The sequence below is a fragment of the Epinephelus moara genome, chromosome 6 (assembly GCF_006386435.1).
Source record: "Epinephelus moara isolate mb chromosome 6, YSFRI_EMoa_1.0, whole genome shotgun sequence".
NCBI classification, from domain to species: Eukaryota; Metazoa; Chordata; class Actinopteri; order Perciformes; family Serranidae; genus Epinephelus; species Epinephelus moara.
In genome coordinates this window covers 7,610,990-7,636,646 of record NC_065511.1, presented here as the reverse complement: position 1 = coordinate 7,636,646, position 25,657 = coordinate 7,610,990, and the positions used below count along the sequence as shown (strand labels likewise).

The 25,657-nt window shown below is 40.1% G+C and overlaps 1 protein-coding gene across 1 annotated transcript in view; it reads right to left on the bottom strand.

Moving 5' to 3' along the window:
- tsnare1 (T-SNARE Domain Containing 1) overlaps positions 1-25,657 on the bottom strand; it is a 1,274,638-nt gene that overhangs the window by 222,510 nt on the left and 1,026,471 nt on the right. The window contains exon 3 of the mRNA XM_050047737.1: positions 14,349-14,470. Coding sequence (XP_049903694.1) covers positions 14,349-14,433 — 85 coding nt within the window. The 5' untranslated portion in view covers positions 14,434-14,470. The remainder of the gene's footprint in view (positions 1-14,348; positions 14,471-25,657) is intronic.

The window sequence follows — 25,657 nt, the reverse complement described above, 5'->3', positions numbered from 1 at the left end:
TTAAAAGCCTCCCGTTGTCGGATACGACATGAAACTACTCCAGTTAGCTCAATAATGTTGTAACTAAGACATCCGCTGGAAAAAATATTTTCTTCACGGATGAGCACACGTTTGATAAAACAGAGTTAAATCTCTCGGCATCCATTTTCAAGCTCTCTGTGTGCTTGTTTCCTAGCGGACGAGAAAAGGGGGAGCGCACAATTCCGAGAAGGCATATCTTTTTCAAAAATGCAAGAGGCGTTGCCTTGTTGCTAGCCGTTTTCGCCGGTGTGTTAAACATACTTTAGAAAGGAGTGTCCCCAGACTATCAGAAGGCGGAGATCTCTGATTGTCTGGTGGCGAGACTAGGTCGGTGCATACATTCATGAGCCTTCATCTTTACTGTAAGCTTTAAATAATAGTTTAGTGCAAAATTTGATACATGGCCTTTCTGTAAAATGATTGTAGCTGCATGTAAGTCAGATGAAACTCCTCGGCAAAAGACAAAAATAAATTTAGCATAATAGATTCTTTAAGGCCAGCAGCTCAATCAGGCAAAACTTGCATAAAACTAAACTGGGCTTGTTCTTTTTTGGTCGTTGCTCATTTTCATCATGCAGTGGCTCAGTTCGATCTGATTTTTCCTCACAGGTTTTTATGTTCTCACACAAGGAGCAGCTGTTTGCTTTTTAACCTTCATGTTCCTGGTGCTGAGGGCAGCTCAGGATAAGCTTTAACCAAAGACCAGAAGACCAAACTCAAAATTCAATTTTAATGGCTAATTATGACTCAAGACCCATCAGTTTTGATTATATATTTCAATTGAATGATCTTATTTTCACTCATATGTTTGTGTTGTTGAATTGTTTCACCCAGTTAAATGTATCTGTTATATTTGCATTCATTTTCAAAATAAGGATAAATATGGTTTTTGTGAATAGTTTTCCAATAAATATAGCAACCTCTGAGCAACCAACATCAACTTCAGGCATTATATAACAACCTCTAGTTAGGTCCCACCCATTTTCAGCTAAAGCCCCCCCCCCACTGATGTGACAAGGTTGGAGTGAGAATGTGTTGTTTTGACTTAAAGAACCCGGTTTTTGTGGAAAAACAATAACACAAAAACAGTAACAGGTCTCTAAAACTCACCCACACCTGGAGGCTGTATACTCCAAAGACCAGGGCAACGTTGCGTGTATATTTTAATACCACTTTTTTTACTCATAACAAGAAGCACCTATAAACTAATAGGAAAGTGAGAATCCATGTTGGCTCGTAGCACTGCATGACAACAAAAATGTGTTTCTGTGTGTTTACTCTGTGGAGATTATTCCTTTATTTGATTTTGTTTGGTATTTTTATTTGTTGTAAGCTCTGATTCATTGGGGTTTTTTTTGCCACTGTAAAAATAATTTCATGTTTGTTTTTTAATCAGATATCACAAAACACCATAAAAAATTGAAAAACATCTTTATGCTGCAATTTATAATGCCCATTTTTCAGCACTAGCTCTAAATCAGGCTGATTTCTCTTAATGTAAGGGACTATAGATGCACAAGACCACAAAATACACTACTGTTTCTACTTTAAAAATCATTTATCACTGAGAGAAACTCTGCACTTTTAAGTGGCATTTTTTTGTATGTGCACCATGCAGAGATTTATTGATTTAATTAAAGAAAAAAAAAAAAGCACAGCATTTAAGATTTTCTGTCACTCTTTGTCAAACATTCCAGCATACTTCCATGAATGTGGTGTGCTTAGTTTTGCACAAAGAAATTCAAGATACAAGCTGTATTGAAAAGCAGTGTGCTTTTATTGGCTTTATAATCCAATAAAATTACATAACCTATTCACTGTAGCAAACAAATTGCAGGTATTTTCCGGAGACAATTATTCCCGAAGTTGCAAAAAGAAACAAAATAATAGATGCATTAGGATTTCCAGGTATCCACACTGCCTTTAGTTTACTATCAATGAGAGAATGCTAGCTTTTCTGTACCAGAAAGCAAATTAACAATTTCACAATCAAAATCTACCAAACACCGATTTACAAAGTATGAAGTGTGCTGCCACCGAGTGGTATCAACTGTTCCAGAACTGTTTAGAAGGAAGATGCAGAGGGCAAAGTGAAGCCAAAGTCAATAAAAGTGCTCATATAAGGAACGCAGGGTCACAGCGGGCTGGACTTGAGATCAATGGCATCTCAGTTGGTCCATTAATCCATGCGTGGCTGTCCCACACAAGGCCCACTTTGGTCACTAACTGCCCATCAGCAGTGCATGGGGCTGGAGAAGCAAGTGCTCATCACAGCCCTGTCATGCCCAGTCCACCCTCTTGCTTCATTTGAGGATAATAAGCAGGGCTAAGTCCCCAGAGAGCTCATCACAGGGAACTAACAATGTGGACACGTCCATGGGTCAGGCCCGACACCCAGCACTCCACTCTCTGCTGCAGAGGACCAGGCGGGACTCCTTATACTGTGATGAGAGGTATGGGAGGGATGGGAAGCTGTTGTAAAGCAATGATAACAAGTAATAAAATCACGTTTATGTATACAGCAGTGTCCGAACAGCAACTTTGATAAACCAGATTTACTGCCTCAGGGTTGTCTGTCTCCAGGAACTGGTCATGTTGCACTTACAGTTTACATCCATGTCTGTGAAAACATAGATGCGTCACACACACCTTCACTCTGCAGCATGGAAGATCTACACAATCAGCACAGTTTCAAGGTGGACACCCAAGATTAATGCTAGCATTTCTGACCAAATGTCTCTGCTTCTTTTATGATGTTGAGTAATGGCCAGAAAAATGTTTCTACAAAACATTATGATGTCAGAGTGAAGTTGACCTTTGATCTTTTGGATATAAAATGTCATCACTTCATTATTTTATCCTTTGTAATATTTGTATGAAACTCTGTCATAATTAATGGATGAACTATTGGGTTATGGCTAAAAACATGTTTTGTAAGGTCACAGTGACCTTGACCTTTGACCACCAAATTCTCAGTTCATCCTTGAGTTGACGTTTGTGCCCAATTTGAAAAAATCCCTCAAGGCCTTCTTGAGATATCATATTCACGAGAATGCAGTGGACAGGGTCACAGTGACTTTGGCCTTTAACCACCAAAATCTAATCAGTTTATCGTTGAGTCCACGTGGGCATTTGTGCCAAATCTGAAATTAAAAAAAATCCCTCAGGGTGTTCTTGAGATATCCCATTTACAAGAATGAGACAGATGAGGTCACAGTGACCTTGACCTTTAACCACCAAAATCTAATCGTTGAGTCAAAGTGGTGGACGTGTGTGCCCTATGTAAAGAAATTTCCTCAAGGTGTTGTTGAGATATTGTGTTCAAAAGAATGGAACGGACAGACAGATGGCTAGATGGGGGGACATACGGACGGACAACCCAAATACATAATGCCTCCAGCCATGGCTATCATGGTTACAAGACTAGACTTTCGACGACTTCACCTTGGCCTCTGCAGAGTTGTGACTGGCGTCTTTTAACATTTCATTGACCAGGCGATTAGTGGATTAATCAAAGAAAAATAACTGGCCGATTACAGTTTTTCTCAATTACCTAGACACAGTTTCTCGAACATCTCTCATTTCTCAAATCTTCACACACAATTTTAAAAACTCACACCTAACGGTCCAAACATCTATCTCCTGGGTCCAATTCCAACTTTGCCCTCAGGCAGCACAAACAAACTTTTGAAAATCCAGACTAAATGTTACACAAAAGAGGGATCAATTCAAAACACTGCTACCCAAATGTTTAGGTTTATGGAGAAAGAATTTGTAAATTTGTAAAACACATTACTGACTATCCAGATAACGTTGTCAGGAACACCCCAGCGACAAAATTCAAAGCAGTACTGTAATAGTGTGTATGACTCTTACAGTGGATAAGGGAATACTACTGTATGCTGCTAACCTTTGCAATGTCACACTGACGAAATATCTAGGAATAGTCCATGCACAGTAAAATACCCAGTTTCCAGAAGCTTTAATTCCAGATGCAGCAAATATAATGTCTCACCAACATCTCACATTACAGTATGTTTGCTCTTGACAGGGAGCATGGGAAAAATGCCCTTGTGTGCTTTTTCCAAAACTGGATAGACTCCATGACACATCACCACAGGCATCCACCACTGGTGAAAATGCTGATGCTGTTAATTAATCAGAGGACAACCTGGTCTTCAAATGATTGGGTTTGAATTTCCCCCAAATAGATGGCATTACTGGCAATCACCATATTAAGCAGGGCAAACTTCTGCTCAACTGTGAGAAGTCTCTGCTAATCATGAGTAGATGGACTCTCTCAGTTACTGATCTTTGGTCATCCATCAATGTGGTACACAACACAATGTGGTACAACTACACTGACAGTGGAGATTCAGTCTATATGGACTACAACATTACATGTATCACAGTAACAACAGGGCAAATGACCTGTTTTTCCTTCTGAAAGAACAGACAATGGATTCAACCATGTAACAGCCTAAGCTGGGTTGCACTGTCTGTCCAGCTTCCAGGACTGGGTATCGGTACTCAATACGTTCAAAGTATCACCCAAGATAATAGTAGTATTGAAAGGTCTTTATCCAAACCTGCATTCAATCCTTTTTCCTTCGGGGGTCCTATCCCAGACTGTTCTCACTCCCTGCCAGATTGGTAATCTCTCTGTTGCTCAGGTACCATGCTCATGTTATTGCCCTCTCAGTTCAACATCTGCCCTGTAGGCACAGGCTAAAACAGCAGCAGCCATTAACATCCAACGTCAAAGCCGTTAAACGATCCCAACCGAATCACTGCAACATAGTAACACTTTGATTCTTAAACCTGTTAATTACCATGAGGTAACGTTAGCCGTGTGATGCTAACAGTTAACCCCGTCACTGTGTGTGTGGAGCCAGCTGACTCTCACAGCTACCCCCCAGCATGGAGCTCACATTCCAACAATCCATACAGTCTGTGGTGTTGTAGAGTCCAGTGCAGTGTTGGAGTCAGAGTCAGAGTTGGCAGTTCAGCATGCTGAGATGATACCAAAATATTTAAAAGTATGGCTATACTACATGCTACTCCATCTATATTATGGATAAGGAATGAAGTATTCTAGTGGTAGGGCTATCACTTTATGATCTGGTATAGTTGTTTTTTAAACAATACACAGCCCTATACCAGCTTCTCTCATAAACCTTCACATGATGAAGGGTGGCACAGAGTTTGAGATTACTTGTCTTTGTTGTTTCTTCCTCTTCCTCTCTGCTGTCTCACAAATCTGGCATTGTTAGGATCCATTGTTGCAAAGCAGGTGGATGTGCCTCGAAGCCCTGTTTATTGACCTGTGTAGTTCTGATCAATGCGTTAACAATTTTGAGGCTTAGAGCTGGAGAAAGTTGTGTTATTTGAGTTTAGGCTTGAGTTAATTATATTGAGAGCATTTGTTTGGTGAATACACACACACACACACACACACACACACACACACACACACACACTGCTACAAATGATGTTTTTTGCCACTTTTGTATAAGGTTTTGCAAAAAGAATTTTGAATATTGATGCATGTGTGGCAACAGGGGAATGGTGTTCAAAGATTTGGAAAATGGGTCTGTCTTTTCATAGATGGCGTTATCATGTGCAGATTATAAGACAGTGTGCCTCTGAGCACTGATGTGCAAAAGGCCCCACTACCTCTCCTACACAGGAGCAAGACATACAGACTTTGTGCTGATTATTGTGTTTCTTTGTAATCATGTTGTGTCTCCTTGTGGCTGTTCTGTCTCTCTTTGTAGTTATTTTGCATCTCTTTGAAGTCATTTAGTGTCACTTTGAGGTAATTTTGTGTCTTATTTGGTTGTTTTGTATCGCGTTGTAGTTATTTGTGTCTCTTTGGGGATGTTTTGCCTGTTTCTCGTACTTATTTTGTGTCTCCCTGCAGTTCCTTTGCATCTCTTGTGGTCTTTTTGTGTTTGTTTGTGGTCTTAAGTGTCTTCCTGGTCAGTAAGTGTTAATTTGAAGGTGAAGGCCAGGGGGACTGACGCTTTAGGTCCCTGGACCTGTGCCTGGTAGGTCCGTTCAGTATTCCATCCATGGGCGTAATGGTTTGGAATGTTTAGTAAATAGGCTAATGTATAGTCACTAAAGCAGTGGTTTCTAAATCCAGCCACGGGGTCCAGATTTCTCCTTAGTCATTAGTTCAAGGTCCACACAGTTTAATACATTCAGCATCATACTTTCATTGTCCATCAGTCACTCACTCTTCATCAGGAAACTGCACTTCACAATAAAAGCTCTGTGTCCAAAATTCACTGTACTTAAAAATAAATCATCTCATTCATGAAATGTTAGCTAATCTGTGAGTAGATTTGCACATATAAAAACCTTGGGACTCAAAACCTACACCAGATTCATGAACACTGCGGAAAACTCGGATTTGATCGTAGGGAGGTGTGTATGTTCGTGAATGCCGATCAACCATAAACTGTCAGTGTGCTCCTGCTAGTCACCAGTTAGCATACATCCCCGCCCATGAATAGCCAGTGACCACCATATATGAAGGTGATAATTACTGTGAATAGGTGCATCCTGTCAACCTGCGAACATGGGGCAAACAAAGAAAAAGAGAAAGAAAAAGTAAGACTGAAGTTCTTTTGGGTAAAGTGGAATTGAGAAAAATAGCTTATCTTCTGCTAAATGCCAACTAATTAAGCAAGATGTGATATATTTCTAGTTTAATTAACATGTTTCAAAGGCATCTGCATATTGTGAACATAACAGAGCACAATCCAAAATTTGGACCGCGATCCACCAGTCGGGAACCACTAATGTGATAAATCATTCTTAGCTTGATCTCTCCATTCCATACACCTCATAACATATACATATATATATATATATATATATATTAATATATATATATATATATATATATACATATATATAACTTTATACACATATGGCAATACTATCATACTATGACAACTATGGCCACTGGTGTAAACAGTCAAGCATGAAACAGTGAAGTTTGCACCCTTTCGTTTTCAATACTGCATTTATTAAAAACAACATATGGCATATCAATATGCGTTGATATTAAAGCCGTGTTGTCCTGTCATCTTGAATGAGACACTCGGCTGTGCAGGAAGTGACACGCCGCCTCTCAGAGTGGAGGGTGGAGGGTTGAGAGCTTTTGCCGGGAGAGGGAGGAGAGAGATTAGCCTAAAAGACAGCTCTATTAGAGACTTAACCTGGGCTTTGATCATTTCCTGAGCTCCCCTTCAGATCAGCCTGAGCAACAGACGGCAAATCTGACAGGCTCCTGCTCTACCCCCCCATCTCCACCCCCCACCTCCCCCCTCCACCGCCACCCGTATCCCTCATAATGTACCCAGGCTTCACTGTGATCAAAGACCCCCTTTATGGTGACTGAGGCTCCCATCTGTTGGCCCACAATAGAGAAGACTGGGAGAGAGGAGCTGACTGTCAGACTGAGTGAAAGGGAGTATTTCAGGGCACACATATGAGTACAGTATGCTGGAGTCCAGAGACAAAAAGCATATGTGATGTTTATTTTTTCTCTGACACTTCCTCTCTTCCTCCTTCTCTGTGTATCTGAATTGTAGCATAATGACTTGTGCCAGCAACTCCCCTCCAGTGTCAGACATGATTGGTATGAACATACTTTGTGTATACACTGCTATGAATGCACAGTACAAAGATAGATAAGGACATATTTATTTGGCGCTGACCGGCCAAATAGGGAACACAGGACAGAAAAAAAGACCTGAGGCCTTGCATACAGCTCAACACTAAATGTTCTGCTCTGTATTCTGAGCTTTTTCATGAATTGACTGAGGCTGTGATTGCTTGAAACACACTGATGCATACATACTGTGAGCACCTACTTCAGTGGCTAACAATAAAAATTAGCATGTTAATCAAGTTTTACGTAGCCAATACTGATTATATGTAAGTACCTCATGAAGGGAGGGCACGTTTACCTTTAAAATAACATGGAAACCTGATTCTAGCTCGAACAATCATGCTTTGCATAATAAAAAAAACCCTGTAACAATAACCAAATGAATCATTTCATTAAGAGTCAGACCATTTCATTGCAGAACATGGTTTTGTTACATTTGTATGTTTCATACGTATCATGTCAATGTTTCTCAAGTGACGTTAGTATAACGGGTGACTTTTTCATTGTGGGGTGGAGGGAAATGGTGGATGGCGTGACACCTAGGTGACAGGCCTGTCAAGCAGCAGACCGGTGCAGATCAGTGTTTCAGACAGTGAAACCTGTTTTGTTTTAAGGCCCTGACACACCAAGCCGAAGGTTGGGCATCGGTCAAAGTCGGGCCATCGGTGAGTGTCTGTCACCCTAGTTTTTGCGGTGCGTCCCGCACCGGCACTTCAATGTCGGCGGCTTTTCGGCTGATGGAGCATGGTGAATCGGCGGCGGAGCTTGTCGGTGAGAGAGATCACTCTGATTGGCTGTTCAGGTTTTATTTCCTCGCACCTGTAGCGAGTGAATCTGCCTGTAGTGAAACTGGGGCTAACCGGTGCTTCCTCCTCAGGCTCCACTTCACTCAGCTGCCCGAGACCCACTGCTTCTTTCCAGTTTAACCTGAATAACAAACCGGAGCTAGCTGGGAGCGGCTAGCGGAGCGTTAGCCGCAGCATGACTGGAGGGAAGCACAGCCAGTTAGCCTCCACTGGTCTCTGAGCTAGCCCTGGCTCTCCGTTTGGATCCAACCGGAGCACTGAGCCCCGGTTTGTTATTCAGGTTACAGTGGGAAGAATAGAAGCAGCGGGTTTATCGGGCAGCTGAGTGAAGTGGAGGCTGCGGAGGAAACACCAGGGCCGTCTGGATGTAATAGTCCGTGGAGGTGCTGCAGTGCTCGGCTGCACAGATGGGAAACCCCTCAGCTGACAGGATGTACCACTCTCTCACACCGCTCTCTCTCACGCAGGCGCAGAACGTATGTGCCACTTGGCCGTCGGATGTAGTCTGTGTAGTGTGTTCAAATGCAACTGACACAGGGCGACGTGTGTCAACGTGGGGCGACATAGACGACGCAACAGTTGGCTTTCGTCGCCGCTAGTTCTTTGATGTCGGTTTGGTGTGTCCACACCTTTAGAGAACCCCTGCTGTTTTTCCAGCGGCTTTTTAGGCACCAAATATGGGTGTCTTTTAGCGACCCATCACTGTTTTTCCACGGGGGGATATTTAGGCATCAAGCCTGGGTGTTTTTAGTGACCCTTTAATTTTTTTTTTTTCAAGCAGCTTTTTAGGCATCAAACTGGGGTGTTTAATAGCAACCCATGGCTGTTTTTCCAGCAGCTTTGTAGGCACCAGACAATTGTGTTTATTAGCAACCTGTTTCTGTTTTTCCAGCAGCATTTTAGACACTAAAGGTGGGTGTTTTTTAGTAAACTTTAGCTGTTTTCACAACGTTTTTTAGGCAGCAAGCTTGGGTGTTTTTTAGCAACCTGTTTCTGTTTTTCCAGCCAAGTGTTGGTATTTTGTAGTGACCTACAGTGTTTTTCCAGTGGCTTTTTTTACACACAAGTGGGTGTTTTTAAATGACCCATCACTCTTTTTCCAGCAGCTTTTTAGGCCCCAAACGTAGGTGTCTTTTAGAGACCCATAGTTGTTTTTCCAGCACCTTTTCAGGCACCAAACATGGGTGTTTTTTAGTGATCTGTTGCTGGTTTTTTCAGCAGATTTTTAGGCACCAAATGTGGGTATTTTTAGTGACCTGTCCCTGTTTTTCCCAGCCACTGTTTAGGCACCAAATGTGGGTATTTTTAGTGACCTGTCCCTGTTTTTCCCAGCCACTGTTTAGGCACCAAGTGTGGGTATTTTTAGGGACCCTTTGCTTTTTTCCCAACAGCTTTCTAGGCACCAAACATGGGTGTTTTTTTTAGTGACCTGTTGCTATTTTTACAGCAGCTTTCAGGCACAAAATGTTGGTGTCTTGTTGGCAACTAGTCACTGTTCATCCAGTAGCTTTTTAGGGCCCCAAACATAGGTATTTTTTTTCAAATGCCTTTTCAGGTGCCAAACATGGGTTGTTTTTTCCTAAGTAACATGACACTGTTTTTCCAGCAGCTTTTTCGGCTACAAATGTGGGTGATTTTTAGTGACCTGTCCCTCTTGTTCCAGCTGCTTTTTAATACCAAACATGTGTGTCTTTTAGATGTCCTGTTACTGCTTTTGCAGCTGCTTTTTAGGCACGAAACATGGTTGTTTTTAGCAACCCATTGCTGTTTTTCCAGTGGCTTTGTAGCCACCAAGCATGGGTGTTTTTTAAGTGACTTGTTACTGTTTTCCAACTGGGGATAGTGCCACAAAAAATTGTGGTATTTTACACAACGCTGCATTTCCTGCCGGAATAGTGCCATATAAAGCGGGTATTTCAAGCCACAACATGTTCTTTTCCTAACTATAATTAAATGATCTTTGTGACAAAACCAAACCATGTGTTAACATGAAGTTTCAACAATAGTCAACGGTCAGATCCCTATCAGTTTGAAATTTAAAACTGCGAGCAGATAACACAGGGATTTGCCATGCCGTCACCATTTTACCTTTACAGTGAGCACTTTCTTTTTTTTGTCTTTTTGATGATGTAGCTAAGTATAATCATTCCTGTACATGCAACCATCCCAAATTTTGTGGTGAAAACCTCCCCCACATTATGCACCAAATCTCTGTACTGCTTTTCAGTCTCTTTTGTGTAGATGTCCTGCCTTTTACCAACAACACAGGGATGAGGTAAAGACAAAATGAACAAGGTATAAAGAGCCAAATATTTTTCCCTTGACTTAGTAGAGACCAACCAGGTCTAAAGCGCAAGTGAATATTAGATTTACCTCTGTTAAGTGGTCAAACGTAACTCCAATGAGACAATAAAATCTGCTGGTTGCGGCTGTTTGCTGTCACACTCTAGACCTCAAACATCACATCAGTCTCAAACATCTGTCAAAATCTCTATATTATTACTTGTGCGCTCAAGTGACACAATGACATATCTTTCTGATATTTGATACCAGACAACAAAGTCTATATGAAAAGCACATTATTTTTATATAGGCCTCGCTTTCATATGGCGTCTTGCATAGGCCTGTGTATGTAGGGGCAGTGGAAAATGTGGTTCCCATTTTTTTTGCCTGAAAGAATTGGCTCTAAAAGGGATGAAGTATTCTATTATATCATCAGTAGACACCCTTTGAAATGGTTTGGAAAGCATTTGATGAATTCCTTTTTGTATTTTAAGGTGAAGTGACCCATGTGTGTCATTTCAGCCAATGATTTCATAAGATTTTTAATACAAGAACACAACAAAATTTCCCAGTTTCTCATTAATGCACATGTATTCATGTACTTTATTCTTCTTCATAAATCATTAGTTTATTGTCCTTTCCATCTATTCATCTCAAACTCTATGTGCACTGAGTCTCTCTCCATCTGTCAATCTTCCTCTGTCAAACACACACACACACACACACACACACACACACACACACACACACACACACACACACATTCAGTTTGGCTTGGAACAGGTTTTGCCTCAGGGGCTCTGTCTTGCTCCTACCCCATTACTAGGCTAATGAAAGCAGTGAGAGGATCACATCCAATGAAGCTGCTTTTCACATTGCTTAACCCTTTTAAAAAACCTGTGACCTCTGCCACGCGCACCCGCGCTCACACACACACACACACACACACACACTGTAGGTAATTATACACAATGGTGTGAAACAGAGAGTACATACACACTATACTATACATATGAACAAACAGCAAATTGCCCCTGTAGCTTGTGCAGCACTTCTTTGTGCTTTTCCCCATGTAATTGTTGTATTTGTATATGGCTTTTTTACTCATGTACATGTAGTGTTGATTGCTTGAATTATTCATTTCTTTATGAATAATAAATGTGTTGTGATGACTTGAACACCTGACTCTGATTCCTTGCTTGTAAGTAGGTAAGTGGGTGCCTACTAAAATTCGTGCAAGCTTTCAAGAAGCCACAGTGCTGACATGCAACTGATGCTATATTAATAACATTTGAGTGTTGCTGTCATCCACTCTCGGGGAACACTGACGATATGAAGCTTTTGCACAAGTTCAATACAGAGGTTCTTCCTTCTTACATTTACTTTTGTATTTACTGTATCTGATGAATGTCTAACATGTCCTACCTTTACCCAGACGCCAGAAAAAATGTTGGTATTGTGGCTTTGGTAAACCACAGATAGGCTACTTTACATTTGCACATTATTATGTGTGGATACTAGTTTGTGTTTTAATAGTGCTGTGGTTAACATGGTTAGTTTTAAGCACAAAAACCACTTGGTTGTTGTTAGAAGAGGAACATGTTTATGCTTAAAAATACCCAGTTTTGGGGGCACAAGCCCACTTAAAAAGGCAGTGATGTCTCAGTTAAAAACAACCATTGACCATGGCACTATCAGTTACAAATTGCTAAAAGACACCAACATTTGGGGGCTAAAAATATGCTGGAAAAACAGTGATGACTCGCTAAAAATCAACCGGCTTTGTTGTTTGTTGGTCTTAAACAGCGTTCCACAGCTTGGCAGGCATCAATAGTCACACCATCCACCATAGAGACAGCGCACAGCGCATCATAATCTGAAAGCCACGCCCCCAAAGGGGAAATGAGGCCGCTTTCCCCTCCGCTTCTTCACTCGTTCGCTGTCATTCTACCTCCGCAGCCGTGCCTTCAAGTCTCCATGACTGAATTGCTAGCTAGCTAAAATTATTAGCTATAGCTAGCTAATAATTAGCTATTAATAAGATGGCAAAGTTTTATTTTAGCACGCTATGCCTACCAGAGAGGCAACGGTATATTGATAAGCTTAATATTGCCGCTCTACCTCAGTGTCCCCTCTCCTTACCTTGCTCGTCTTGGAAAAAACATGAGCAGAAATCAGTCAGTTAACTAAATCGACCGCTACTCCCCCATCTCCACATTCTCCCCTTAGTGCAGTCCGAGCATGATGTGGAGATTATTTTTTAAGAAGATGAGCATTTTGGCATGCTCAGCCGTCAGCCTGCTCCTACTACCGGCACACGTTGTTGTTTTGAGACATGCTGGTAGATTGATAGAAGTGCCAGAGCGGACCGCTGGAATGGACTGCTTGAATCGCGGAGCGCTGGGCACAATTATAATACAAGTTGCATTCATACTGTCAGTGCTTTAGCTTAACATACATAAATACAGTTAACTGTTAGTCTAAAAAATACATTTGGAGGGTTTGACAAAGTGTTTGCTGCACACACAGGCATACCGAGTGTCAGGATCCCACAATTTCTTCCCTGTTGAAGCCTCACGTTTTATTGCCTCTGTGATATTTTCTTTCTTTCTTTTTTTCTTTCTTTCTTTCTTTCTTTCTTTCTTTCTTTTTGTGCACATCAGTTTAGCAATGGTCTGAGCTCTGGTAACAATGATTATAATTTGTTTTTTGTTTTTTTTATGCTTCTTAACGGAAGATAAAATAAGTATTGAATTCACCCAATCTTAGTGAGGTGACAGATGATGTTTAGTTTCACAAACAAGCAGTGTGTTAGAGGTAGAATCATAATGGTTTTATTGTTTACACAGCCACTAAAACTTCTTTGAATGTGAGGGAAAAAACCTCCTTCCTGTCATTCACCTTCATCTGAATGCTGTAATAACATACTAAATAAGATGTGGACTCGGTAGATTGAGCAAGGATGACAAACTGTGCCATTCCAAATACAAAGCATTGAAGGCAAATGTCTGTGATAAACAAAACCTAACAAAAATGTGCTCAGATTGCCTCAGGCTGTAGGCCTACAACTGTCAACTTGGCAACCTTGGCAGAAACCACTGTTCCCAGTACTTTGTATTGGCAAACAATTGTTTGCACGGATGATCTTGGGACTTGAAGTTGCTTGGAGATATGACTTACTTGTCTCAATTATTTCTCAGATCTGCACTGAGCTCAAGAGGACTTTCCCATTGCGATGTTTGTGGTTCAATCTAATGCATGTAGTCAACCTCTGTTTATACAGGCACAAGGAAGGTACCAACAGTAATGATAGTTACTGACAGGAAGTTTTTTTTACCTGTCAATTCCTGGCATATTTTCAGAAGACCCACAATGAATTTGTCAAAGAAACTAAATTTATTTGTTCTGTTTTTTGACACAGAAAGATACTGCCCAATCATTCATTATAACCTTTTGATGTTGTAAAATGCTGCACATGGGACTTTTTAAAGAGCAGCGTAAAATTACATTTTCATGAAATCATGAAGAAACCAATATTTGTCCTTACATACCTACTGGCTGGTAGCCCTGCCTCGTAGGACCTCCAAATGGGTTGCGACTGCCAAAGGAGCCTCCATCAATGGACCCGTATGACATTGTGTCTGATGGTTGGTGGCGTGTCAGCTGCAGGCGCCTGGGGAGGGAACAATAACAAGAATCCAACAACAAAACACAATTTATTTCCACTTTGCTCTGCCAGTCTCAAAATGAATGCACTCACAGCACTGACAGTAAGTGAAGAAAGTGAGTCTGATTTTTTAAAATGTCTTTGTAGACATAAACCCTGTACAGATTGCAATACTGGAGGAGGGCTGGTAATGGAGGTTTTAACAGGGCTCCTACCAAGCAAATAATCCACTCCCTATGTACAAATTACAGCATGCAAAAAATATTTAAAACCTATAACATTATCCACATTCTGAATCTGAAATTTGGCCAGAATAAATGTTCACATCGAATGTCTCTGCAAACCATGGAAGCCATGTTACATTCGTACATTATTTTATAGCAGATACGTTAAAACTCAACATCGCTGTGGTGAAGGTGTTTTTAGGTTTAGGCAGAAAATAATGCTTAATGTTGGTTAGGAAAAGATTATGTTTTGTTTAAAACAACCATATTTGGTGGCACAAAATCCGCTGGAAAAGCAGGGACAGATCAAAGGAATACATCAAAGTTTGGTAAATCAAACACTGGTGGGAAGTACTGCGATGTGTCGGTGAAGAAAAACCCAGGTTCTATAGCTCTAATGGCCCTGGTAAATGTCCTATGTGTTTGTGAGAAACAACCAGGTTTAGTGGCTCAGGTTCCACTAAGGAACACCCTCATGTGTCCATGGAAAGCACCTAGATTTGGAGAAACAAATGCTGCTGGGAAATGCAGCCACGTGTCCTTGAACAAAAAACCCAGGTATGGTTTCTCAAACACCACTGGGAAATGCCGTGATGTATCTGTAACTAATATCTCAGATCCATGGGTCAAGGGCTGCTGGGAAATGCCCAATTTGTTGGTCAAAAACAACCAGGTTTAGTGGCTCAAACACTGGTGAAAACGCCACGAAGGGTTGCCAAAGGACACCCAGTTTTGTTGTTTGTTGGTCTCGAAAAGTGGTCTGTGGCTTGGCAGTTGGTAACATGCCATCCACCATCCACTCCACCCCCAGATGACAGAGTCAGCTTATATCACGTCACTTTAGAAACACTGATATGTTACGCATAAAAGGTGCAAATGTAACATATTTGTGGTTTGCAGAAAAATACAGTGCCAGCATTTTCTTCTGGCCACTGGGCTGTGTGTGAATCTTAAAATTCTAGTAACCAACTCTATGAATTACCAAAGCCAGATAATCCAAATTTGGTTTAAGGTGACGAATTAAGAATATTTTTAGAAGCAACCACCATGACTTTCATTCAGAGAAACAACTATCAAATATAGCCGCAAGTGGCAATACCGGGGTTCAAGCCCGCATGGAAATGTAAAACTTCAGAGCTAAGTAGAATAAAGAACTTTGACAGTTCAGGATGCCTGCAGTAAAGATTACCAATAGGTTTTATGACAATCAGACAGATGCTCATTCATTAATGTGCAAATCGCTCTTCTTTGGAAGCACTGTTGCTTCCTATTGGTCAACTGCAAAACATTTTGGGGACATGCTTTAATGGCTTAATTAAAAACGTCCACCAAGTTTGGTGATGTTTGAAAAAACCCACATTGATTTATGGCCAAATTTTGTGAAAGGCCATTGCACTTATTTAGAACTTGTGGCTCCCTCTATTGACCAATTTTAGAATAATACATGTGTTTCATAATTATTATTTAACATAGCCTGCAAATTTTATAATGATTGGACAATCAATTTCAGATTTTTAGTCAGATTTGTGTTATTGCATGCCCATTTTTTGTATTTGTGGTGCCCCCTACTGGTCAATTTGAATGAAACTTTCAGGATATGTTTCAAGGTTTGTGATGATTGGTCCAAACGTTGTGGAGTCATTTATATCTCTGGCTGATTATATCAACCTTTTGCATGTGTAGCGCCCCCTATTGGTTGATTTGAATCAAACTTTCACAAAATGATTAAGATACTTTTGTCGATACTGTCTACAAGTTTTGTGACAATTGACCCAACAGTTAAGGAGTAAAGTCCATTTATGTGCTGAGCCATGCCCCCTCTAAAGTTCATTGGTCAATATCACCAAAACGCAATGACATATCAAAAAGTCTGTGATAACTTATACAAAGCTTGCTCCCATGATGACTCACAGAAGGTTTGGTGCATTTAGGACCTACGCCTTAGGAGGCGATGTCAAAAAGGTGGGTTTTTTTTACAAAATTCAATATGGTGGACATTCTAGTAAACAGATCTTCGTGAATTTTAGGCTTCCATAGAACCTCTTCACCAGACCATGTGTGTCGAGTTTCATGTCAGTCTGACACACGGTGCAAGGGTGGTGGCCTTTCAAATCCAAATTTTCCTTGACCTTAATTATAGTGCCCCCATCTGGCCTATTGGCAATGTTATATCTTGAGCACCATTTGCACACAGCTTCCAATCATTGGTGAAATTTTCAATGTCTCAACAATGTACCATCTCACGGGAATTTGGGAAAACATTTCTGAAGAATAATAATAATAGAAAAACAGTACAAAAACAAAAGGGTTTCAGCCCTTCAGGCTTGAACCCCTACCTAAGTAAACACGCCCTAAAGAATACAGTATTTCTCTTTAAGCCTTTAAAACATTGAATGTAAAAACAGCCACCAAGAGATGTATCGCATAAACTGACAACAGCCAGTAAGACTGTATCTTCTTCTGTATAATAATTGTAGCCTTGTATTTTGAGAGATAATTTGGTATCTATTTCCGAAGATTTCAATCAAATCTAAGGTTTTCTGAGCTAGCATCTACTGGTTGTCATTAGTTCTGCATCAAAGGTGAAAAATGCAATATTTTTGAACCTGCATGTATCAACATTTTAGATAGAAACATTAAATCATATCACTGTGTGTACTATGAAAGTGTTGCTGAGAGATCTCCTGGGCGTTTTGGTTTAACAGCACATTTGCTGTGCAGTTCATAAGGTTCCTGCAAAAAAGCTGTAATTAATCCAAAGTACTCTATGTGCCCAGCACTGAAGAGCACACAGACAAAGTTAGCCACTAGCTGGTGAACCTAGTTTAGCAGCTAAAGAGGTGTTTTTCTCCGGAGTCAGTGGAGAGCATATTAGAGCTAAATAGGAGTGAATACTCAACTTACATTTATCAAGTGGAAACAAACACAACTCCAAATGTTGCTCCCAGTGTCGCTCAGTGTCTGCTGGGTGTGCAAATAAGTAATTGCTTGCTAACACATTGGCTTTAAAGGTCCTGCACACCTTCGCTGGTGTTTTCAATCATTCTGTCTGAGTAGACCTTTGCTTAGGCTGAAGCTAGGTAAAGTTATACTGGGGGTTGTGGGACTTCACTTGACTCCATTTACATTTGTAATTTGTCTTAACAAGTGCAACAAACTAACAGTGGAGTGAGGGAAAGGTTAAACCAGCCCAGTCTTTACACACCCACACAGCCCAGAGAACAGGTCTAATCTGCCAAAAGGAGTGAAATCACATGTGTGGGTGTAACATGGGTGTGCAGGGCCTATTATAAGCGGTAGATATATTGGTGGTGTATCTGTAAGCTGTGTCATCTTTTGCCTGTCTGTTTCTGGGCCCTGTTTTTTAAATGTGGCTTAACTAATTCAGGCCAACATGCTGTTACCCAGTTAAAATAATCCTGTTTACAGTGGCGCCCAGGAAATGTTTCATAGGGGTGACCAGATGAAAATATTGGGATAGCACACCAAAACCAAAAGGCATGACTAAATTTCAGTAATTCTATTATGCTGTTGTAGTTTACAGCATAGGCTAGTTGATAACTGTGTTGACCTGAGAGTTAAGATTTCTGCTAAGGTATCTGCATGTGTTAGGCGAGTCATTTTTCTTCAAATAGCCAGGTTGTCATTTTCCTTAGAAAGACAAATATCTCTGTATCTCTTGTATTTCCTGATTTTGTTCATGTTTTCTTCCATAAATCAATGCTATTGGTCACCCTTTACGTCCGTATGTGGTTTTTTCAAATACTTCACCCATGAAAAGTATAAAAAAGAGCTTGTGACCAAATCTTGTGACTCTTTTACAAGTGTTGTAATAGAGCATCTTTGGTGCTGCACACAGCAGAACTGAAGGTGAATAGTGATGAGACAATTTTGTATGACTTAGATAAAGCCCCTTCTCAATCCAAAGTCATCGCTCTGTCAGTGATTTCAGCATCAGACACCTGTCGCCAAAAGCGTGGTGTGGTGGTATGACACGTCGCTGGTCGACATTAGTATGAAACATGATTCAACGTAACATTTCACGGTGTTATGATATGCTGCTGGTCCGCCAGACAGCACCTGTATAGATGGCACCAGTATGATACACAGAAGGACGGCATCAGTTCATAACGCAGCCCGACAGCACCTGTCGCAGTGATATGTTACGCCACAGGATGGTGTCAGGTTGAAACGCTGCCAGTAGAACGTAATATAAGGAGATGAGAGGTCCCTATTGGGTAGGTGGGATGGACCCAATAAACCCTGGACTTTTATGCGGGAGCCTCATGTTTGCTCCCCGTATGAATGTAGAGCAGAACCATGATGTTTTTCTCTAAACCGAACCACGTTGTTTTGTTGATGCAGCGTTCTGGAACACTAACAGCAGACGCAGGAGCATACCTAGCGTGGAATATGTAGACGTGAAAGGCCACTGACAACATGGTAATACGTATGTGTCGCCTTGGGATGAGAACGTGTTGGCTGTGGCCACCCATTGGCTGTGCCGCTGCCTGTTTATTCCAGGTAAAGTGGCTCATTGAAAGCAGTATGAGGATTGATTTGTTCATCACAAATGAAGATATCTTGGGTGACAATGCACTCTTTTTTTGAAACCAAAGCAAAATGAGTGAGAGTTCAAACCATGTGGCTGATTGCATTCTGTGCAGACAGATGGAGGTCTAAAGCTGCTGCTGTTGCTCTACTATCAGGCTGCTCATACCACGCATCCTGTGTGGATGGTGTAAGGGCAGCTACAGAGTCCTACACTTTTAGTAATTTTAAAGGCTTGAGCTCTACTAGGTCTGAAACAGACATGACGAATACATCAGGAATAATATCAAGGTCTTACAATCTAACATATATTTGTATTTCTGCGAGGGCACTGTTATGTACTCTGTGTGTGTGGGTGTCAGTAGAAGAAAGGAACTGGAACCTTTGGAGGCATCAGGCATGCAGGAGCAGGAGTAACCAGAGAATATTTTGGAGTAAGCCTCTTTAGGATGTTAACCCATAACCCACTTACATGAGGAGAGGCAAGGAGTGTTCCGAATACTCATCTGAATACTGCTGCAAAGGTCAAATCATCATGTGAACATGTGTTTCACCCGCGGCCAGAGACACACAGATGAAACTCTAATCAACAAGCCCCTCTCAGCGCTTCAGCATCTCTATCAAAGGTCAGAATATGATCCTGGTCAAGCAGCCAATGCTCTTTCCCCACCGTGAAAGACAAGCATTCAGACAAGCAGGAGAATGTGATTACACTCCAGAGTCATTGTGCAGCCCATTGTTGTGGTGAAGCCAGTGAATCCGGCCTATAGGACTGGCATTATGGGTACGAAGCGGGACAGAGGAGCAGCCAGAGATTCAGCGTCCGCCCATTACAGGGAGACAGATTCAGTGGGCCACGAGAACGTTTAATCCGATTAATTTTTATAGAGAAGGGAGATTAATTACTTTTGGCAGTCCATAAACAATCTTCACTCTGCTCAACTTCAAGCCCAGTGACTGCGCCTCACATCCCTCTGAAGTGTGGACACGCACCGCCTCTATCTGCATACAAGATGCACACCCATGGATGCACACATACAGACAGACAGACAGACACACACACACACACACACACACACACTTGGATAACCTTACCCTTCACCACTAAAATTAAAAATTCCCATGCTTGTTCACTTAGATGCTCATACAAGTGAAAACTGAGGTCATTAGGGGGGGATGAAAGATTTAAAAAACATTAAAAATAGGTATATTACCATGGCATTACTAATGCGCATGCTGACATCATCCCTGGTGATATCATCAGAGCTTGCCCTGTCCTCTGAATTCTAACCGTCTGTCAAAGAATCATCCCCACAGTTGTAATGGATGGTTCTCCAGGTGTGTTTGGGGCAGTGCCAGTACGTAGCCTAAGCCCTGTGTTTATAGTGGTTAAATGAATGTTACTGTTCATCAACCCTCAACATGTAAGGTTAGTGAACTTGAACGTAGCACAGTTATCCTCCAGGCCTGTGTGTTGGCTTCTACTTGTTTCATTCTTTAGGTGGTAGATTGAGCTGGATTTTTTCAAGAAAATACCTTTACTTGCTTTTACTTGCTACACCCAAAATAAATATATTTTTTGGAGTAGTTACTTTTTGAATGTTGTTCTTTCATTTATATAAAATTATTCAAATGCTCCTTCAAAATCAGTATGCACGGACAAAAATGACCTATGTGTCTTCCGTTGAAAGCAAAGCAAACTTTCAGCACTAGTTCTTTTGTACAGGGGAAACTGATCTTCTGCAAACTGTACTGATGTTTTGCAAATATGTTTTTATAATTCCATGATAGATGAGCAGTATTTGACTAATCAGATTCAATTTATTTCACACATATAAAATGTGCATATATTCTGTCAATATATTTACATGTTTATGCAGCAGCTGAGCTGTTCTAGACTGCCGCTCAAGCACCCATTTCATCTGGTTTTGTTTGGCCAAAAGCTGACTTTCATGCAATTTACTGTCACATTTCTCAGAGCAGCTAGAAGTGTTGCTATCCTAAAAGGTACCTAGCACTTTAATACATTTTTGTTTAATTATTTATTTTATTGTGTTTGCATTTTTAAATGTTTTTATTGCCTTTTTTCTAAAATGTAATTCTCTGCAGCTAGGGGTTTCTAAGTGGAAACAATGATGAAAGACGGAGCAATGCTGTCATAGCCATCAGTTTCTCCTGGTTAGGATTCCCTCAGTGTTAATATTTCAGGAGGTTTTTATTAGAAGCTGAATTATCCACAGTGGTCTCCTCCTCTCCAAAAGAAATAAAAAAATAAATTAAATTGAATTAAATCAAATTCAATTAAATTAAAAACACTGAATAAAGCAGTGTCACAATAAAAATGAATGTTTCTCTGATGATGTTCGGCTCATCGCAGAGGGGCCCAGCACCTGCTTCTGTGTGCTCACCTTTTTTCTCTGATAACTTAAGATCCAGATGTTCAGGAGATTTTTACTGGGAGCCAAATTATCCGCAGAGGTCTCTTCCTTTCCAAAACAAATGGAACCAATCATTAAAACTCGGGAAAACACTGAAGAAAACAGTTTAAAGTAAAAATTCAGTGTTTTAGCGATGCTGTTCTGCATGGCAGTGGCTGGAGCCGAGGTGGCACTAATGTTTGCTCAGTTTGTTTCTTTAATAACTACAGACCCAGACCAGTGTCTGATGACCAAAATCACTGATCCAGTTAAAATACATATTTTAAAATGACCAAGATCCAAAAAATGTGTTGTAAAAATATGACTTAAAACTGGATAAAAAGTCAATTCATGACAGCTTCTGGCAGACAAACACAACCTTGACACATGCGCAGAGAGGATATGATGCCACTGACACGGTCAAATTTCTTTGGGTGGTTGAAAATGTTTGGGATAATGTAAACTCAACAAAATATAGACATTGGTCTAGTTGTTTTTAGACGTTTAAATGCAGACAGTTACATAATATATATTTTATTTGTTTAATTATTTATCTAATTATTGTTTAATTTATGTTTTCTATTTCTCATCGGCATTCATCTCGAACTGTTTTACTGTTTCTGTTTGTACTGTCCTTTTATCAGTCAGGAAGGAGAATGATATAGAATTACACTAACCTGTATGAAAGGTGCACTACAAATAAAGACCATTAGAGATGGTCTTTTAATAGGCCAATATTAAGACAATACAATAATTTCTCTACTGACCTTGTTGTTTGTATTTTTAATCAGATATTTCTGACCTGTGTTTTGTTGTGAACTTCAAAGTTTATTTCCATTTCTATGTTTTTTGTACTTTAACAAATGCACATTTTATTTCTTTGTACTGATGAAATGGATGTCCAGCTGAATGTCATAAATAAAGTTTTGGAAAACAGGTCGACTCAACTCACCCAATCAATGCATGTACACTTAAAATCTACACAGCTAGTGATGAGAAAGGTCCACAATTTACTATATTCTATTTTTGCAACTTTAAGTAAATGACAATGGCAAGCTGTCAATCACTCTAATTGAAAGAAAGCATCAGTGTATTTGTTGATGAATACTGGATTTAGGAAAAAACAAACAAAACAAAGAACAAATTAATGACGCTAGCTGGTTGCATGCATTTCTTTCATTTTCTTCAAAGACTAAAATTAGCTTCCATGTAATATATACAAGTACAAAACAAACAAAAAGGTTTGACTTCACTCACAGGTGAGTGCTTGTCTTGTTTTCCATCAGGAATGCGAAAAACAGCTCATACAAACGTGATGTTGCTAATAGCAATACCATGCTGAATGTGCTACCCCATGTTTCCATAAATCAGCTAAATCCTGTGTGTAAAGCTGCAGGCCAAACAGCTTCACTGTGCAGTGTGATTTCAGCTCTTTCTGCCTGCTGCTTGGCTCGTCTCAGACTGTATCAGCATGTCTTTGTGCTCTATTTACATTGCTCTCTTTGACAGCCATTGGTTCTGACTGCTGCGCACCTGGAAAACTCATGAGCCACAAAAAGTGTTGCGCTACTATGACAACCAGCTACCATAAGCTGTTATGTTATTAGCAGGGGCATAATTAGGCTTCATGTTAATGCAGTGATTTTGATATGTTTTGCTTATTTCTTGTGTTTTGACGGCAAGTGTAAAATGTAAGAATCCAGCGGTTCTCCTGCTTGGAAAACATTGTATTTTCTTAAAGCAAATATATGTCTGTTAAAGCAATTTTACAGCACGCAAAAAATGTACAAAATGTCTGAGTAGTGAAAGATTTTTCTAGCACATGAAATGCTACTATTTGATGGAGACAGTCCTCGATTATAGAGAAAAAAAAGGCCTATACGCTGGTAAACAGAGTAGAAGTGAGGTAAAGCAGTGTGCACCCCTGTGTGACACTGCAGGACACAGGAGGAGAGTGAATACAGGCCTGGCAGGGCAGAGTGACTGGATCCACAGCTACTCCCCACCCCCACTGGTTTTCATTCAGTCCCCCACTCCTTTCACAGCTGTCATTATCAGCAACACAAGGCTTAGCTTAGCCAGAGCAGGCAACTGAGCAGAAATAAGCCTACACCCTGGACACAAATGCTGCATTTATCACAAACAAGCAAGGGCCAACCTGTGGCGGGACTGTGTGTGTGACCATGTGTGTATGTGTGTGTGGGGGAGAGTCAGACTGATATGTAGTTTTTGAAAGCCGATATCAATATTTCTAGATGGAAGTGACCGTAAATGTTGCTCTTTAACAATACTTTTAGAATCAACGATATTCTAGTAAAAGCAAATCCAAATACTGGTGTTTCTATTAGTCTCCATTATCAGAGAAAGCCTCAAAAACATCTTTAAAGTCAAATTGAATTGGAACTCTCCTCACTGCTTAAGGGAGTATGGTAATTCAAGAGCTGCTGTGCATATTTTTCAGCGTTTTTCAATCAGTTAGCGTACCTAAAGGATTTGGATACAACTGAATTAAGACCAAGTTTATTTGACTAGAAAAGTTTATTTGTTTTGAATGAGTACAAAATTACCACAACCCATCCTCTTAAATTCAGTCGACTTAAAATTTTAAGTCAGCCCAGACACTATTTGAAATTACAACAAATCGTTTCTTTTTAAAGTGCCCAGAAATAACAGATCTGATCCGAATAAGCATTCTCAAAATCACAGTGCATTGCCATACCATGATATTATCATAATTTGAAATAATATATAATACGCTTATTTTATCAATTGTGTGCTCACCAGAAGCCTAAAAATCCCCTGAATATCTATATGTCTTTAGCAGGGCTGAACGATATGGCTTATAAAAAATATTGTGGTATTTTTAGGCTATGTCACGATACGCAATATATAACGATATTTGGAATTCTCCCCTAAACTAAGGTTGCAGTGGTGTAACGGTTTTAAGGTATACCGTGATATTAAAATTGATGGTTATCATACTTGTACGATTGCTTATCTACTCAAAAAATACAACTGGACAGATAATCTCGGCTCCATTTAAGTTATTTTCAAAAGGGAGACTTTTTACACAAACCTTTATCCAAAATATGGTTTGAAGTTTCAATTATAGTAATAACAAGTTTCTTTAACCATAAATGACCCCTCTACTTCCATTTCTTTAAGGGTCATTTTCACTAATAATTCTGTGCCACCATGATACTGTGATACCGTGAAGCTGCAATATTTTCTGAGGTGGTTATCATACCTTAAAAATCTCGTACCGTTGTAACCCCTCTCTAAACTACTGTTGACTACTAAAATGCTAAACTGTTAAATAAACTATAACAATATTACAATAAAGTTAAATAAATTACTGTTATAATAAAGTTAAATCAAGTAATTTTAAATTAAAGCTAAATAAAGCAATGTTTTATTAAAGTTAACCCTATGGGCCCTAGGCCTTTTTGGGGTATTTTTTACTGCCTTTACTTTTAAGCTCATATCACAGTCATTATAAAGGCTACATACACATGCTATATCTTGTTTTTTTCAGGACAATCTGGGCTAACCAGATTTGCCATCATTCCATGTCCTTCTATGTGCCTGTATTTTATATTAATTTTTATATCAATGAAAAAAACAAATCCGTGTTACTAAATTCTTACATTTTTACATGTATCTCAGCATAGCAAGTTGGAAAAAGACATATTCTGCCATATATGAAGAGGGGAGACTCTCTGGAATCTGGCAATATAAGAACCATGATGCTGGGACATTCTGTCACTTCACAGCTGTCCAAAACATGTGGTTTGTGCCAGGCGGACATGATTGCCAGTATTTTTCATTATTTTATATATATATATATATATATATATATATGTGTGTGTATATGTATGTATGTATGTATGTAAGTATCACTCACCTGTAGTCTTTGGGTGTATTTCTTTGTTTAGTCTTTGTCCTAGAAATTCCATGTGCTCCAAAGCATACTGTGGGGTTTAGATTATTAGTATCCTTTC